At 43.6% G+C, this 17,459-nt stretch overlaps 1 protein-coding gene across 2 annotated transcripts in view; it reads right to left on the bottom strand.

Annotated features, from left to right (window-relative positions):
• Positions 1–5,464: 5,464 nt before the first annotated feature.
• MAP6 (microtubule associated protein 6) overlaps positions 5,465–17,459 on the bottom strand; it is a 53,974-nt gene continuing 41,979 nt past the window's right edge. Inside the window, exon 4 of one of the 2 annotated variants that reach the window (XM_075592693.1) lies at positions 5,465–5,740. In XM_075592693.1, the coding sequence (XP_075448808.1) occupies positions 5,665–5,740 (76 nt within the window). In that variant the 3' untranslated portion in view covers positions 5,465–5,664. The remainder of the gene's footprint in view (positions 5,741–17,459) is intronic. The other variant, XM_075592691.1, reaches the window with a different exon arrangement.

The raw sequence follows: 17,459 nt of genomic DNA, 5'->3' as shown, positions 1-17,459 counted from the left end.
ATGTACTGTTCTGTGGCATCTAACCCACCCTTTATTCCCATACACTCTTTCAATGCTAGTAAAATTTAGATAACAGACACAGTCAGTCTTTTTAAATTATGACAGGGAATATGACTATTCATACACTAGCCATCATGTCCCAATATTCCCAACGGGCAATGCCAGAACAGAAATGTGGGGATGCTCCTCGGGGCCCCTGTTGGCTCTATGACCAAGGGAGTGCAAACTTTGCCTGCTGAGCCCCCCTGTCTGGCCTGTTCCGGATTCGCGCCCCCCTCCTACCTGCAGCCACATCAGATGACGCTCCGGGGTCACGTGATGTCAGATCACGTGATGCCTGTGATGTCACATGACCCCGTGGCGTCTTTTGTCATGGAGACACCTCACAACGTCTGAATCCCGGTAAGTTTTCTTGTTGCAGAGGCTTCACGTGATTCCCCGGCATTTAATTTAAATGCCTGGCGGTGGAGCGCGGGACCTCTGCAACTGCCCACGCCCCCCCCAGACAAATCTCCTGCCCCTCTGGGGGGGCACGCCCACAGTTTGCGCACCCCTGGACTAGACATCTCCCTGCCATCTTAGAATGATTAGAAATGTCTAGAAGGGGGGTGATAAATTGCTTTGTCTTAGTGAACCAAGAACAGTATAAACAAAGTGAGGGAAGTGTTTAATGACCATAAAGAAATACTGTATTGTAGTGTCTTATAGAAAGCTGTCTCCATCTTTCCCCCTCTCTGGGTGCCCGGGTGTCCCCAAGTGTCTTTATGAAAAAATGATGTGATTTATGTTTAAAATGTATAGTAGATAAAGATAATTTATTGACACCCGAACAATTGCCCACCACTGAAATCAGTTAAAGTATAAAATCATCTGTTAAGATCTTGGAACAGATATTCACTTGTGCCATCTGCCGGACACATACAGTACTGAATTGCAATTAAATAAATAAAGCTGACAAAACCGCGGGATGTGATACAGGAAAGTGCGTGGGGAAATAAGGCAGACAGAAATAAAGAGACAACGTTTTACTTTTCTATTCCCTGTACCCTAGAGACTCCAAACTTTGGGAGTCTACATCTCATGTAGGGTTTGTGGTGAAAAGAAAGTCATTTTGAATGCCCTCCGCCCAAACCCATACAGGACAGTAATGGGCAAAATAACTATTATCCATTTATTAGGCTGACACGGAAATACATCCCTTTCCTATTCCCTCTCCCCCCCCCCTTCCCTACCAATAGTACTAGGTATAAAGGAGGGACGTACAGTATAGAATCTGTTTCACAATCCTGAAGAAGTGACATTATTATGAAGAAATGTGTTGGGTTCTGCTGCGACTTCATCCCGCTGCAGGAGGTCTGAGCTGTTCGATCGAGCTGGTCCCTCTTTGGACCACAGTTTGCTGTGACTTCTTTATTGAGTGTTTAGGACTGTGTTTATGGGAACTTACCATCTCCGATTCTCCATCAGACTTCCTCCTTGATGTGGCGGTTTGGTAACTGATTGTTCACTGCATCTGTGAATCATTGTATTTTTGCTATATTGTTTTTTAGTATTTTATTTAATCTATCTTGTATCACTTCATTCTTCATTTAAATTTTTTCATCATACCTCCTAGGCATCCATGCTCTACTAATGTTCAATTGCCAAAATTTGAATAAAAAACAGTATTATGCTATGTATTTTCTATTTTTCTTTTCACATGTGCTGTGACCATCATCCATAATATCCCCACATTTGGAGTGGCTAGGACTTTTTCATCTTGGACAATCTACGGTTGTATTCACTACACTTATATGTTAATAGTGCCACAACTCTTAGGTTGTACCTACCAGGCGCCTTTACCGCATTCTTTTGTTACATAGTTTCTATATCTGACTTGTTAGTCAGATTACCTGTTGGGTAGCCACCCATCACTCACAGTGATTATTGAATTGAATGTTTTGTGTGTAATTCACATTTAAATTATAACACATTTATTTAATTTCACATCACATTATTAGTAGGGCTATACTATACCACTCCTCTTTTTCACAAATTGATTGTTTACTGTTACAAAGCGACTACAATTTTGAAAGAATTGTGAGTTTTATTTATCTCATGAAATTGTAATGAATTTATAAATGGTTTTATGCAATGGAGTAACTATGGTAGTTGCCCAACTGGAACTGACTGGTACTTACTCCCATTTTAAATAGATATGTCCAAGAACGAAATCCCCCCCCAACAATTACAATCACATAGCGTGGTACAGTAATGTGTTGAAAATTCAGCTTACTTACACAGTATCTTTAACAAAATGTTTAATAAGCAAAAACACATTTGTTATGAAATCTGTATAATTCTGGTTTGGTTTCTTTCCTCTGTCACAAGAATAAGAGCAACTTGTTGGCTTGTTCTGGCATTTGATACCTTATAAGTTCACGTATTGCAGGAACTACTCAACTCACCCGATCAGGCTTGTGGTCCTCTCAACAGAAATATCTTCAATGCAGCTGGTAAGGAGAAATGCAGTGACCCGCTGCCCAAAATCACATCAATCAATCTACGGGTCTCCACCACACACAGTACAAGCTTGTATCCATCACAAGTAACGCAAATAGTAGTTGCTTTTAATTGCAGAGATGTATAAAGACCACACGATTCGTCGGTAACCCCTTCATCGGCTATATTTGGTACGTTGATGAAATGGGAAACATTTGTTTATTATTTTCAAAAGTCAGTATTTTAACCCATTCCCTGACCAGATTAAAAACATGAGACAGTTGGTTCATCCTCAAGCGTAGGTTCGGTTTCACTGTCCCAAGAACGTGCTTACAGAAAAGCTTTTCATTCAGATAGTAAATTATGGTGAATAATTACCTAACCAAGCATAAGGACAATGATTCTGATGCAGTCTGTGTATAAGGTAGGAAAGAGACGTTTATGTTATTTAGATTGATCTCCTTAAACTCACCTTTGTTGACCTGTACACACAATTTCTTAACCCCTTTGCTGCCAGAGGGGCCTGCAGTGCATTTAAGACCACTACTAAATGTTAGTAGCTGTCACTAAATGTTTTCTTTTTCTTATAAAACAGAAGTTCCAGGACTGAAAGAAACCTAATAAATATATCCAAAAGTTCACAGGCACTTGTACTTGTGTGGAGCAAATTCAATGTTGTGTCATCCAATGATAAGTAGATAAATTACCCAGACATAGAAACTAGTCACAATAAAATTTGAACAATTGTTTAAAAAAAAAAAAAAACTAGCTCAAATAGAAAAAAAAAAAGAAAAAAAGGGCCAACATTTCAGGGCACATGATTGAGATTTTTATTTTAGCAACTCATCATGAACAAACAACCCATAAACTCTCAGAAGGTTGAACAAGCCACAAGAATACTGTACGTGCAGGAATATTGTAAGTGTAGATGGACAGATCCACGGATGCAGTATAAGAAATGCCACCCAACCTGTGGAATTTCAGAGACAATGAACCCCATTCTTTGCCTTACTCTGCTTACAGGACCTGACATCTTTAAATGTGCAATCTTCTATTTTCCACTAGCCACCTGTCACTCCTTTTGCATTTCTGAAGTAGGGTGGCCAGTGTAACCCATGACAGCGGGAAAATTGGTTGGTCCACGTCTTCATATATCTTTTTCCTGAACAGAAAAAAGGGCTATATATCCCCAAATACCTAAATAAAGGAGTAGAAAAATAATCAGAACTGAATAAAAATAAGACCTGATGATGTGGGTCAAGTGGCAACCTTAGACGGTGTGATAATGTTCTCTATTACATATTGTAGTATTGTTCTTTCCAAGAATTTTGTTGTGAATCCGAGTCACCTGTGTCAAATAGTCCAGTTTTGTATGTATTTCTGATCATGCATGTATATATTTTATTTTTCTTTAAAAATAAAATCTGAACCAGAATATAATCCAATTTACTTTGTGACTAATACATCAACAAGACCTGTATACCGCATACAATATAAAACTCTGGCTTATACTGTAGGATTCACAGTAATTGCAACATACTGTAGAGAGCAGGAGGTGTATTCTTGTGCTGGGAGATGCATTGCATGTTTACACTGGATAAGCAATATGGAGAATGGAAAGGGGCAGATTTACTATTAGCCTGAAAGGCCAGGGCCTAGGGCAGCAAAATCTCCCCCTCACCCCCCCAATATACAGAGTCCCCGCTCTGTTCCCCACAGATTGCCTTTACAGGACATCTATAAAGTTCTTACCTCCTCCTTCGTGCCGCGCTCCTCCTTCTTCAGCGTCACGTGACACTGCAACGTTGCATGGCATTGCATTACCACAGTAACGTGACGTCACACAGCGTCGTGTTGCTGGGTGACGTCACATTACCGTGGTAACGCAATACCATGTGACGTCACAGCATAATTTGATGGTGAAGAAGGAGAAGGGCGGCACGAGTGAGGAGTGTGGAACTAGATAAGTGCCTATGGGTGCCATTTTTGTAAATCTGTCACTGACAATGGAGTAGCAATATGGTTACCAATTTATGTCAGTGGGTTTGGTTGATTCATCTGTGCTTTTCTATTACTCCTTTCCTGACGCATTTAGAACCCTTCTGTTCTATATTGTCCAGCTGGTCTCAGCTGTTTTGGAGGTCAGTGGCCCTCCCTCCCAGGGTTTAAGCTATCCCTTCCCACTTTCCAAGTAAGCAGTGCTTTTTCATGCAGCTGGTTGTGACAGAACCAGTGTGATCATTCTTCCTCTAATTATAGAGGTAAATAAGAATTTTAATAGGTTAATGTTAGGACCTGCGATATTTGGTCATGCCTTGATCTGTCTTGCAGACTTAAAAAGCTTTGGCCAAAGGGTTTAACTAAATGACCCTTTTCAAGAAATATATAAAATAGGCATTTCACTATATTTTTGTCATATTGGATGTAGCTTTGGGCTTCTTTATTTTTTGTTGTTCTATATAGCCAATCATAAAACCTGAGTTCCGTCACAGTCCCAGTGACCTGGGTAAATTGACAGACCTCCAGAAGGAGTGGCTCAGTGAGTAAACCATGATACTGAGTTTGAATCAGGAGACCCTGGTTCAATTCCTGGTGTCAGCTCCTTGTGAAGTCATTTTATCTCCCTGTGCTTCAGATGCCAAAAAAGAGAAATTATAAGCTCACCTGGGCAGGGACTGTGTCTGTAACATTATAATCTGCTGCGTACCGCGCACTATACTGTAATTGTGAAGTGCTCTGGGAGAAAAGCACAATATGAAATAAAGTTATTATGAAATAAAGTTATTGTTATATGGTTTTTATGTGCCGTGATGCTCAAATATGTACGGTATTGTGTGTTTTTTATGGAATGCATAATAAAAATATATTCCTGAATATTCCTTGATTGTGTCATAAATTAAATATGCATCTGGTTCAGCAAACACCTCAGCAACGTCTATAATGTTTTATTTGTGCTACGACAGTATGACTGCTGTTCCATAATCTCCATGCTTTGCTCAGACTTATTTTTCTCTGTGGGTTAAGACACGATTATTAATTTTGATTCTTTTCGTTGGTGAATAATAGAAATCAGCTGATGCGTAAAACATTGGGTTATGCACTTTTATTTGGCTTTCAAAGGACTACACATTCCATGCAGACTATACAGCGGTCCCCGAGATGGCACTTTTACAGAGATATACTTTATTTCATACATGCCAAGTCCTGTCCAGGCTTATTTGGCTCCTGGTCTGAATCACTGCTGGGTTTCATTGGAATCCTAAAAGTACAAAAATGTGGTCATTTCCGACAACAACATCTGATACTTTAATGCAAGATTTGTGCTCATGCATGATTAATGATTTTTTTTCTAAATGCAACACATGGCTAGATTCTGTTACAAGATACATGAGAACATGGAAATGGTATCACCCATTTCATGATAAGCAACCAACAATTCTATTAGAAATCATGCAATAAAAAAAAAACTGTGGAATAATAATAATTCTATAATATATGAGACACCTAACACCATGGAGTTTGTGCTACTAAATATATGTGTATGGCTGGACCTATGCATTGGTTATCATAAGTACATTTCTTATATGTGCTAGTCAAAAGCTCGTCCAATGTACTTTTCCATCCATATGTCATGTCTGATATATATATACACGAATATATATATATATATATTCACAAGATACACGGGGCCACATCCGTAAAGCTTTGTTGTCGGGGTGAATAACGTGATGTTACCTAAATAGGTAACCAATATATTTGCCTTGAGCTTAACGGGTATCGACAAAGCTAATTATATGCAAAAACAACAGCCATTAGGGCTCTTATTAGAATATGGTTAACGCTGGAATAAAACACACTGCCAATATCCCTGGCTCGCGTTTGCTATATTCTAATGAAGATGGCAGGTATATATTGCAATACAATACTGTATATACCTGGCATCTGCCTTTAATATATATTGCCCACTGTAGATATTAAACATTCACCCTCTAGACACAAATTCCTGTTTTTTTCCTACCAATCGAAAGATAGTTTTGTTGACACCTTTTATACTTTGGTTTTACAAGATCTAGAGAAACTATGTTCCAGACCATGTAAAGGTAGAACTAATCTTTCTAGTGTGGAGTTGGCTCTAAAACAATTCAGAGATCTTGATCAGATCATTATACGTCAGGCTGATAAGGGGGGTGGTATTCAGGATTACTTCATGATGTTGTATCTTAAAAAGCACTCAACAATGATCCCACTCGCGATTTCCAAGTCCCCTTTCATAGACATCTTATAGAGGCCAAAGACTTGAACATTATTACTACATCTGAGTTTAAATTCCTCTATATTTAGCACCCTAGGATTCCTGTGTTCTACACCTCCCGAAGGTGCACAAAAACCTCACCAATCCACCAGGGTGGCTGTCACAGTAGACCAGGTCTTATCTACACATTAATACCGGGATTCTGGACTGAGCACACAAGATGAGTAAAATAAATTGTAATTTATTTCCTTTTAAGACAAACACTCAATTCTTCACAATATACCCTCAATAAAACACTTACTAGGATGGGGAAATGAAATCAATTGTCCTTGGAATGAAACAAAGTCTCTGGGCACCCCTGCACGCATGCAAATGGGTGCTCTCAATGATTCGTGTAGCAGTTCCTGGCTGTGGGGCGCAACTTGCCAGCCCTCTACCTCAGCTAACAGGAAAAAGTTTGTTCAATCCTTACAGGGTTCGTTCGGGAACCCTTAGCTCTAATGAATTCCAGAAGAGGGGGGCGATCATTAGTTATGATATTATTAATCCCTCACACTCCGGAACCGCCGACGCTGGAACTTGGTCAAATTGTTGTTACATCAGGTGAATCTAACTGGGACTGGGCTGCAGGAATCTTTATAGGATTATGAGTCCTATACCTAATATACACACCCAATCCCTTCCGTGGGAAAACTTTTTCCCCCTATCCCAGACTTGCCAGAAGTTCATACCATGGGCAGAAGAGGCTTCCTGGTTTGCACAGAGCATGTGTCAACTTGACACCTAAGCTGCTTAGCATACTGGGTCCAACTTCTTACCTGGCGACAGTAAGTCTGGGATTTGGCTACCAAGTGTAACTGCCATATACTGCCATATACTGTGTACCAGGATCTGGTACTCAGGGATATCCTGGCCACTCTAACACCTTGGCTCTCTGAGGCTTTTCAACTCCGGCACTTCTCTAGACATTGCAGCATTCACTTTGCAGGGGGCCCTTTGAAGTGTGGAGATGAAAGACTCTCAGTTTATTTACTCTTAACACATATGCATGTTTAAACATTCATTGCTGGGCTGACAGGAAAAGCTTCCTGCCGGTACCTTTTAAAACATAACTAAAATAGTTTATTTATATATATATACTTTCTTGTGGGGGACACCAACCAATATATATGGGCTTAGTACATCCTTAGCTAGCTGCACTCCAAAAATTAGAGTGCTAGCTTGCTCCTTGTGTCTGAAATACAATTGGCCCAATTTGCATACATTGCTATTACTACAGCTATGGACTGAGCTGCAAAATGGGGCAATAAAGATGGTGGAGGGGACAATATGATATTGGGGTGACAATACACTTTAACCCCTTCCATCCCAACAGGGATTGGGGTTAATAGCGGTGGTGTAGGGGAAAACAGGGGATAATGGAGATAATATATTTTAACCCCTTCACTCCCAACAGGGTTTAGGGTTAACCAGCCGGGTATAATGCCTTTATTATTGGCCTGGTTAACCCCTCTGGCCACAGAGAGACACACAGAGAATGGGGGGGAGAGAGAGACACATGGAGAATGGGAGAGAGACACACAGATAATGGGAGAGAGAGAGAGAGAGACAGAGAATGGGGGGCAGAGAGACACAGAGAATGGGGGAGAGAGACACACAGAGAAAGGGGGAGAGAGACAAAATGGGAAGGGTGGAATGAGAATGTAGGGATGGGGGGAGAGAGAATGGAGGGATGGGGGGAGAGAGAGAATGGAGGGATGGGTGGGAGAGAAAGAATGAAGGGATGGTGGGGGAAAGAGAGAATGGAGGGATGGGGGAGAGAGAAAGAATGGAGGGATGGGGGAGAGAGAAAGAAAGGAGGGATTGTGGGGAGAGAGAATAGAGAGATGGGGGAGGGAGAGAATGGATGGATGGGGGGAGAGAGAGTGGAGGGATGGGGAAGAGAGAGAATGGAGGGATGGGGGAGAGAGAATGGAGGGATGGGGGATAGAGAATGGAGGGATGGGGGGATAGAGAATGGAGGGATGGGGGAGAGAGAAAGGAGGGATGGGGGAAAGAGAGACTGGATGGATGTGGGGTAGAGAGAATGGATGGATGCGGGGAGAGAATGTGGGATGGGGGAGAGAGAATGGAGGGATGGGGGGAAGAGAGAATGGAGGGAAGGGGGGAGAGAGAGAATGGGGGTTTGTGTGTGAGAGAGAAGGGGGGGCAGAGAGGGACGGAGAGCCATAAAGGAGAAGGGGTGCAGTTGATGATGTCATTTGTTTTGTAAAAATTTTTTTTAATGTGTCCCGGTTTTTACTTTTGTAAGTCTGGTCACCCTAGTTAGTATAGTCTTTGAGAGCATGGCAGGAGTCTTACCATTTGGCTGCCCAAAAGGTTTACAAAGGGGTTCATATAACCAAAGTACCACAGTGAATAATTTCCAGAGTATTCATGATCGATGGATATAAATTCCCAAAGAGATGACTTCAAGCTTAATTCTACCACTGTAGATTTCTTGTATTTTTGGCAAGGTTTTACGGTGCATTTAATGACTTTTTAACCAGACCTAGGAAACCAGGAGATACAGTTAATGGGGGCACTTTCTGGGTTTGGAACATTTCCGAGTACAGAACAGGGCATCTAAGGTGATCTATGGCTCTACTGCAGCTGTTAATAAAAAGCATGAATAGAGGAAAACTAGGAGGAGGGAGTGCGATGGAGAAGGGAAATCCATCAATTACAGTGTCATGGTAACAGCTATTGTACAGTGAAATACACAGACATCTTTTTAAAACATAGTTGTAGAGCGATTGGGCTGAAGACATATCTCAGTAGTAATGACATTGCCTGTGATCGGATGAAGCCGTTGTCATCTCCTTGTGATATTGTGCAAGTCACCATATCTTCCTGTGCCTCAGGCAACACAAAATTACATATATCAGACGGGGATGTATTGTGCCTGCAAAACACTGAGTACGCTGTCAGGACTATATATAAGAAAAATGATATAGGATTGGAAGAGAAGAAATATATATGATACGATTTTGATTTGAGGGTAAGAATAATCTGTCTTCAGTGTAGATTTAAGTATTTCGTAGTCAGGGGCGTTTGTTGTGTGTTGCATCCTGCTCTGGCAGCAAAAAGGTCACACATCTAATTCCCTTTAAATCTCTGTAGTTCAAAAAGTGAATGCAATTTTTAAATCCTTTTTTTTTACTATGGAAATGATAACATATTGTTTCCCATGTTCATTTTCATTCTGCTGTTGCTGTAATTACTAAGAAACCCTTTTCTCCTGCAATCTGGGAGTGGGATAATGCTGTGTTTTGTGTGTGCTGTGTTGTTACATTCCACACGTGATGCTGAAACCGGTATCATTTTATCAGTTACAGCAGCGGTACGCAGGCTGGGGGCGGGAGATTTTGCTGGGGGGGCGCGGACGGTTACAGTGGCCCTGCGCTCTTCCCCACGGCATTTAAATTAAATGCCAGGGAAGGCGTGAGGCCTCTGTAACTTACTTACCTGCTGCCAGCCGAGTCTTCGGCAACGCGTCGCCATGGCAACGCGGCATCATATGACGCTGCGGGTCATGGCGTGTTGTCACATGACCCCTGCACGCCGGAAAGGAAGGTAGGGGGGACGCGAGCACCGAGGGGAGTAGGCCGGGGGGGGGGGGGGGGCGCAGTGCGAATAGTTTGTGCACCTCTGAGTTACAGTACCGGTATGTCAACTTTCCTTAGACAAAGGTTCCAAGAATTAATTGCACGTATTCCTTGGGTTTCATCCAATCATACTGTAGTTAGTTAAGTGAACAAATCAGGTAACATTCACGGGGCATTCGTCATAGCTGTACGGGCACAGAAATGTATTTTGTTGTTGGCAACAAATATGCCAATAGATTTTTGTCTCATTTGTTTCACATTATGCAGAAGTTAGAGTTGATGCCTTTACTTGTATTTCATAGGCATAGACAAGGCTTAAATACAACTCTTAAAAAGCTACTGGATCCTTGCCAAATCTCTTAGCGGAGATGACCTAGAGTCCAATTGCATCAGGGTGCTGTAAATTACATTCCAGTCCCATTTAGCAATATTTACTGGATAATACATAAAGCACCCAGGTATTGTGACGGTAGGGGCAGTCTGGTTTAGTACATTTGTTAAGCCTGCTGGTTCCCCCTACCCATAAAGATGGCGACCTGTGATCAAAGTAGCCATCTAGGTACAGTCAAAAAGATTGCCAGCACTGTCAGCATATGTCACTGTTGACGGACGTTCACAGAGGTACACAATTAGGAGACTTTATAATGTGAAATTATAATAGGCTTTATTGTGCCTGTTCCTTTTCATCAGGAAAATTATCCAAACACGGGGGGGAACAAAGCTTCCATTCACTTGGGAGTATTTCTAGTGAAACACTATGCAATAATTCACATCTCCCTTAGTCAAGCAGTTCTCGCAGCCCCAAAACATATAACATGAAATAAGCAGATATAAGCAGTCTCTTAAGAATAAAAGTCTTATTTGTTTCTTGGAGGGAAAATCTCACTTCCTGGTTCAGCTTCAGGTGTAGTAGTTTTCCCTATGTCTTGAAAATCAGCTCTGCTGTGCAGAGCTCAAGACCGGTCAGCTCCAGAGATGGGTGTTCTTTTAGTCAGTCTCTCCTGTGAGACTCAAAAACACTGCTCTGTCTCCAAAGGTCAGCTCTCAGTCAGAGCTAGGGAGGAGTTACTTCCTGTCTCAAAGGCAGGCTTTTTCTACTACCTGTAATCAGGCAGGTGGTGCTAGTTAATTTGCTACCAGCAATTAACCACCACACTGCTGGATTAGAGGCACCTTTGTGAACAGGGATAAGTCCCCTGTTACAGTCACCCTAAAAATACTGTTTATTTCGTGTACATGCTTATTGTGTATATTCTGTTGGATTCATTGTATGCTGGGCCCACGATTTCGTTTAGCCAGGCTAGCATACGAGTTCATGGACTGACTTTTGTGTGGGGCCAGGTGTAGTGTTGTGGGACAAAGGGGAGTTGGGCTGGGACACGCCCACATGCTAGGAAAGTACACAATCCTAGACCGGAGCATTGTTATCTCCCCGGCAGTGAGGCATCTCACTCTGCAGGAGGTATGAAGCTGAAACTGGGGAGTAATGCCTCGGTCCTAGCTCCATCAACTAGTTCCCTATTAGTAACTTATATTTTCATCTACCTGTGGCATCAACCCTTGGGGCCTATGTAGCAGTCCCCAGCCCTGATTGGTCCATCTCGGGCGAGCCCTCTGTCTCTGATTGGCTCAGCGAAGACAATCTCTTTGCTGATTGGTCAGCACCCAGTTTTCCATGTTTTCATATGGAAGACAGGGTTCTATGTAAGCTGACGCCAATCAGAGTTCCACAGTTGTTTGTGGTTGCTGTTGGTGTCTAGAGACCAACTGGAAATATGAACTTGCACCTGAGAGGAGATGATCCTGAGTAACTGGAATATCCTCAGATGGACGAATTGTGCAGGCATGCTGAGTAAGCTCACTCCAGCAGCGCACAGCACCTAGTAAGCTAGGAGCCCCTGCCATAGCCCCGTGTTTTGTACTGTGTTGCTTCCTGTTGGCTCCGGTCAGAATAAACCTAATTTATTTAACTCTCTCATTCTGTTCAGGGCTTGCAATCCCAGTGAAATAGTCTGGTCTCCTGTGACAGGCATGTAAGATCTTCTGTTCAATTAATAACAGTTGAATTATAATTTATTATTGTCATGAAATTGCCCTGACATATTTTCCTAGTTCTCCCTCTCTCCCAGTTCCTTTCTCTGTCCACTGGGTGTGCTGCGGTTTTCTGTGTGCTCTGGGGTTTCTCTGTCTGTCTCCTTGTTGCTCCTGTTCTCTGTCCTTATAGTTCCTGTTTCCTGTTCCTCCCTTGCCTTTGTTTTGTGTTAGACTCCTTATGCCCATGCTTCTGCCGCTGCTCCCCTGTTCTGCTCCTGCCCTCCTGTTGAAGAACCCTGCTTGTGACCGCAACATTCCTGCTTGCTGCCTGCCTCCAACCTCTGCGTGTGACCCCAACGTTCCTGCTTGCTGCTTGCCTCTGACCTCTGCATATGACCCCGACATTCCTGCTAGCCGCCTGCCACTGACTTCAGCCCGTGACCCCATCTCTCCTTGCCTGCTCCCCGCTGTTCCGGCCACCGAGGTCCTACCCGCTTCAGGTGTCTCCCCCGTGACAATTATATTCATAATTGATATTCACTGGCTAATTCTAATTTCATGAAGTAGAACAACAAATTCAACAGAATGTACAAAAACATACAGTATATTTCTTTGTTGATGACAAAGAAGCACAATATAAGCTAGGTTAGCAATTGGTTGGTGCAGTGATTTCAAATATGCAGGGATTTGGGTGTTTTCTTTAGAAAATTCACGATTGCCCCCTTACAAAGGTAAGAGGCTTCATTATTTCCCCAGATAGGTCAGCATAAACAGTAATGGCTCAAAATCCCCCCCTCCATCCTCTCTTCCCCCTCCATCCTCTCCCCTCTCCATCCTCTCTCCCCCCTCTCCATCCTCTCTCCCCTCTCTCCATCCTCTTTCCCCTGTCTCCATCCTTTCCCCCTCTCTCCATCCTTCCCCCCTCCATCTTCTCCCACCCCCACTCCATCCTCTGTCCCCCTCTCCATCCTCTCTCTCTCCCCCCTTTCCATCCTCTCTTCCCCTTTCCATCCTCTGTCCCCCTTTCCATCCTCTCTAGTTCCCCCCTCCATCCTCTCCCTCCCTCCATCCTCTCTCCCCACCACGCCAGCCTCTCTCTCCCCCTCTCTAGCCTCTCTCTCCCCCTCTCTAGCCTCTCTCTCCCCCTCTCTAGCCTCTCTCACCCCTCTCCGCCCCCCCCCCCCCTTTCTCCATCCTCGCTCTCTCCATGCCATCTTGGCTTGTGGAAATAAGATGAGATCTGGAATGTTTCCTATGTTTAAATAAAGCAAGATGATGTGTTGAAATCCTACAGTAGGCTTGCAGTGTTCTGAAGGTAACCATCTGTTTGACCTACATACAGTATCTGCTGGAATCAGTCAGGGGGATTTATGAGCTAACAAATAATGTATTACAGCAGCTTTGCATTTTTGGAACTTTAACATTTGAAGTATGTTTTATTTAGTATACTGGATGCATTCTCAGGATGTATCTTTCCACACTCTCTCTCACGCATTCTCTGTCTCGCGCCCCCTCTTGCGCCCTCTCTCGCGCTGTCTCTCGCGGTCTCTCTCGCGCTCTCGCACACTCTGGCTCTCGAACACTGGCTCTCGCGCACTCTCACACACTTTCTGTGTTATTACTGAAAATAACAGTTATTTTCTGCTCTGGGGACACCCTCGATTGCCAAGACACTTACACCTGTAAATATCTCTGTCTCACGGGGGTCCCCAGAACTAAAAATAAAATGGCTTAGCTCTAGTGAACCCCACGTATCCAATGGTTCAACTCCTGTAAAAAAAAATTTTTTAAAAGACAAAAACAAAAAACAAACAGCTGGGATATCTGCATTAAATGAATTGTTAGTATATACAGCACTGTTCTGTGTGCAAATCTGTGCATATTAATGTATCTGTGTTTAGACCAATCTGCATATCATATTAATGTATGTGTTCAGACCCATACCTTATCTCCCCTCACCCCAAGGGTCAAACATTCTCCCCCTCACCCCAGGCCCAAACATTCTCTCCCCTCACCCCCATGCCCAAACCTTCTCTCCCCTCACCCCCAGGCCCAAACCTTCTCTCCCCTCACCCCCAGGCCCAAAGCTTCTTTCCCCTCACCCTTAGGGTCAAACCTTCTCTCCCCTCACCCCCAGGCCCAAACCTTCTCTCCCCTCACCCCCAGGCCCAAACCTTCTCTCCCCTCACCCCCAGGCCCAAACCTCTCCACTCACTCCCATGCTCAAACGTTCTCTCCCCTTACCCCCAGGCCCAAATTTTCTCTCCCCTCACCCCCAAGGCCCAAACCTTCTTCCCCCTCACCACCATGGCCCAAACCTCACCCCCAGGGCTGCTGACAGATCTCTCGGGGTCCAGGACTAGAGCTATTTCTGGGGCTCCCCTCCCCCAAGTCAACAGTATCGTGATTCTCCCCCTCCCCCCTCCCATTTCACACCGCCGACCCCCACCCCATTTCACACCGCCGACCCCCACCCCATTTCACACCTCGCGAGCCCCCTCTATTTCCCAGGGGGTGAGACAAAAAAGTACCCCATTTGGTTGTGGCACAGTTAACACCTAAATTAAAACTCGATTTTATTAGCGTAATTAAAATAAAGTGAAAGGGATTATGGACAAACAAAGCAAACACGTGAACATATAATGATTCAGAGTGTAATTGACAAGGGTAACTGTTAATTAATGGAACACTTGGAAGATAATGTGATAAAAATCTACCCACAAAAATATTGTTGTGTGTGTTTGTATTACAGTTGTCCTACAAAGGAAAATGAATTCCCTAAATTGCTAGAGACCCTAATATTAGTGGGTTCTCATAAACATTACACCTCTCATAGAAATACTAAATAACACAGCTGAATGCCAGGATTTGGCCAAATTGAAGTTGCTATAATGTTTGGTAAGTAACCAACTGATAGAGTGTTGTTTCAAAAGGTCTATGAAGCACAGCCTAAACTCTTTAGGTGGGTGGGTATAGTCACCCCTCTATTTCCCCCCTCTTCCCATGGATTTCTCTCCCCTCCATCTCACTCCCTCTTCCTCAATCACCCCCTCTCACTCTCCCCTCCCCCACCTCACATGTATTTCTCTCCCCTGCATCTCGCTCTTACTCCTTCTTTTCCTCAATCCCTCCCTCCCTCACCTCTCACTCATCCCCACCTTCCATCAATTACCCCACTCTCACTAAATCCCCCCCACAAGATACATATTAAAAATACCCCTGCTTATCCCCCCAAAACCTATTAAAAAACAACCTTTGTTCCCCCTCAATACATATTAAAGACCTCAGCTCCCCCCCAATACATATTAAAAAGACCTCCGAATCCAATACATATTAAAAAGACCTCCACACCCTCCCAATACATATAAAAAAGCCTCTGCTCCCCCCAATACATATTAAAATCTCCCCACTCTCCCCAATACATATTAAAAACCCCCACACTCCCCCCTGTGAAACAATTATGGACAGGGGGGCTATACAGAAGAAAGATGGTCTGGGGTTACTGGTCATCCATTTTGTCTCTTCTATTTTATATGTACGTGTGATAAGTGTTTGCGGGTAAGGAGTTTTGCTGACAATAGAAGTTCCAAGGCTGTGGCTTAACGCCCAGAACTATAGCGATACAATTTATCAGTACCCTGACAGACTTTGATTTTGTATGTAACGTTTCTGACTGCAAGACAGGATACGGACCCGCAGGGCAGAGGTAGGGGATAATGCACTGAACTTGGCCTGGGATCAAAGCCTGGAATGCAGGGGTAGTCAGGTATGGTTCCGAGGTCGAGGCAGGCGGCAGGCAAGGGGTAGTCCAGTTCAGTTCCAAGGTCAAGACTAGCAGCAGGCAAAACAAAGCTCAGACATCCAAAGTAACAAGTACTTTGCACGAGCAAAGTCCAAGGGCAACTGCCTGCTATTAAAAGGCCATAGAGTCTTACTTCCTGTCATGGGAGTAAGGACAGGATTTGCCAGCAAGCAATATGGCCATGGTAGCTTCGGACATGATGACATCACTTCCTGTCAGCAGTCATCCAGGATGTTCAGACAGATCCCTTATAGTATCCCCCCATTCAGGGTCAAACTCTGGGGCAACCAGATCCTGTTTTTTCTGGCTGACAACGGTGAAACGCCTTGACCAGGGCTGGAGCATGAAGATCCTGAGAATTCATCCAACTCCTTTCCTCAGGACCATACCCCTTCCAATCAACCAGATATTGAATCGATCCTCTGGAGTTACGAGAGTCAAGTATCTGTCACATCTCGTAATCAATTTGACCCTCAACATTTACCAAACTAGGAGGGGGAGGATCCTCAGAAGAGCGATTCCTCACCACAGGTTTCAGGAGGGACACATGGAAAGTGGTGAGAATTTTTAATCTGGACGGGAGCTCCAGTTGAAAGGTTGAAGACTGAGGTTCTGATTGAGCCACTTGTGCTGAAGGAGGGACTGATTGAGCCACCTGTGCTGAAGCCAGTATATCCTGAAAAACTGACCTGTTGGGGGGGCGGGGGGTGGGGGGGGGAGGAGCTGATGGCTGGAGTTGAGCACCCCTGGTATAGGGTAATACATTATGAGAAACATATTAAGGGACATTTACTCAGTGATGCTTAGAACTGTTCTTATTCTGTATCAATTGTAATTGAAATAATCGCAACAGAGGACATTTTCTGTAACCGGTACTCTTCACAATATGGATATATTGTCCAGGGAAACACATACCTGCTTTGATTTTGAACCCAGGTCACATTTCAGTGCATTAATCTCTGGACTGATACATTCCCACAGTCAGAAGGATTGGTCAGTAGTATGAGACCATGTTATGAAAATGGATGGGCAATGTCTCGGGTAAAGAGGGGTCCAAGTAGCTGTAGTGAGACTACAAGAGGACTCTTCCCCAGAAGGCAACACTAGTAATGCAGAGTATTAGCAAGATTAATGCTCTATGTGGTCAAAATGCTTGCAAGTGGAGGACAGGTGGTCCAAACATGACGTAAAACTGAAGATGTGTATAGAACATGCCACAAGTACAGGGTGTCCACACTAAAAG

The sequence above is a fragment of the Ascaphus truei genome, chromosome 3, assembly GCF_040206685.1.
Source record: "Ascaphus truei isolate aAscTru1 chromosome 3, aAscTru1.hap1, whole genome shotgun sequence".
NCBI lineage: Eukaryota > Metazoa > Chordata > Amphibia > Anura > Ascaphidae > Ascaphus > Ascaphus truei.
This window is presented reverse-complemented; position numbering and strand designations above follow the sequence as displayed.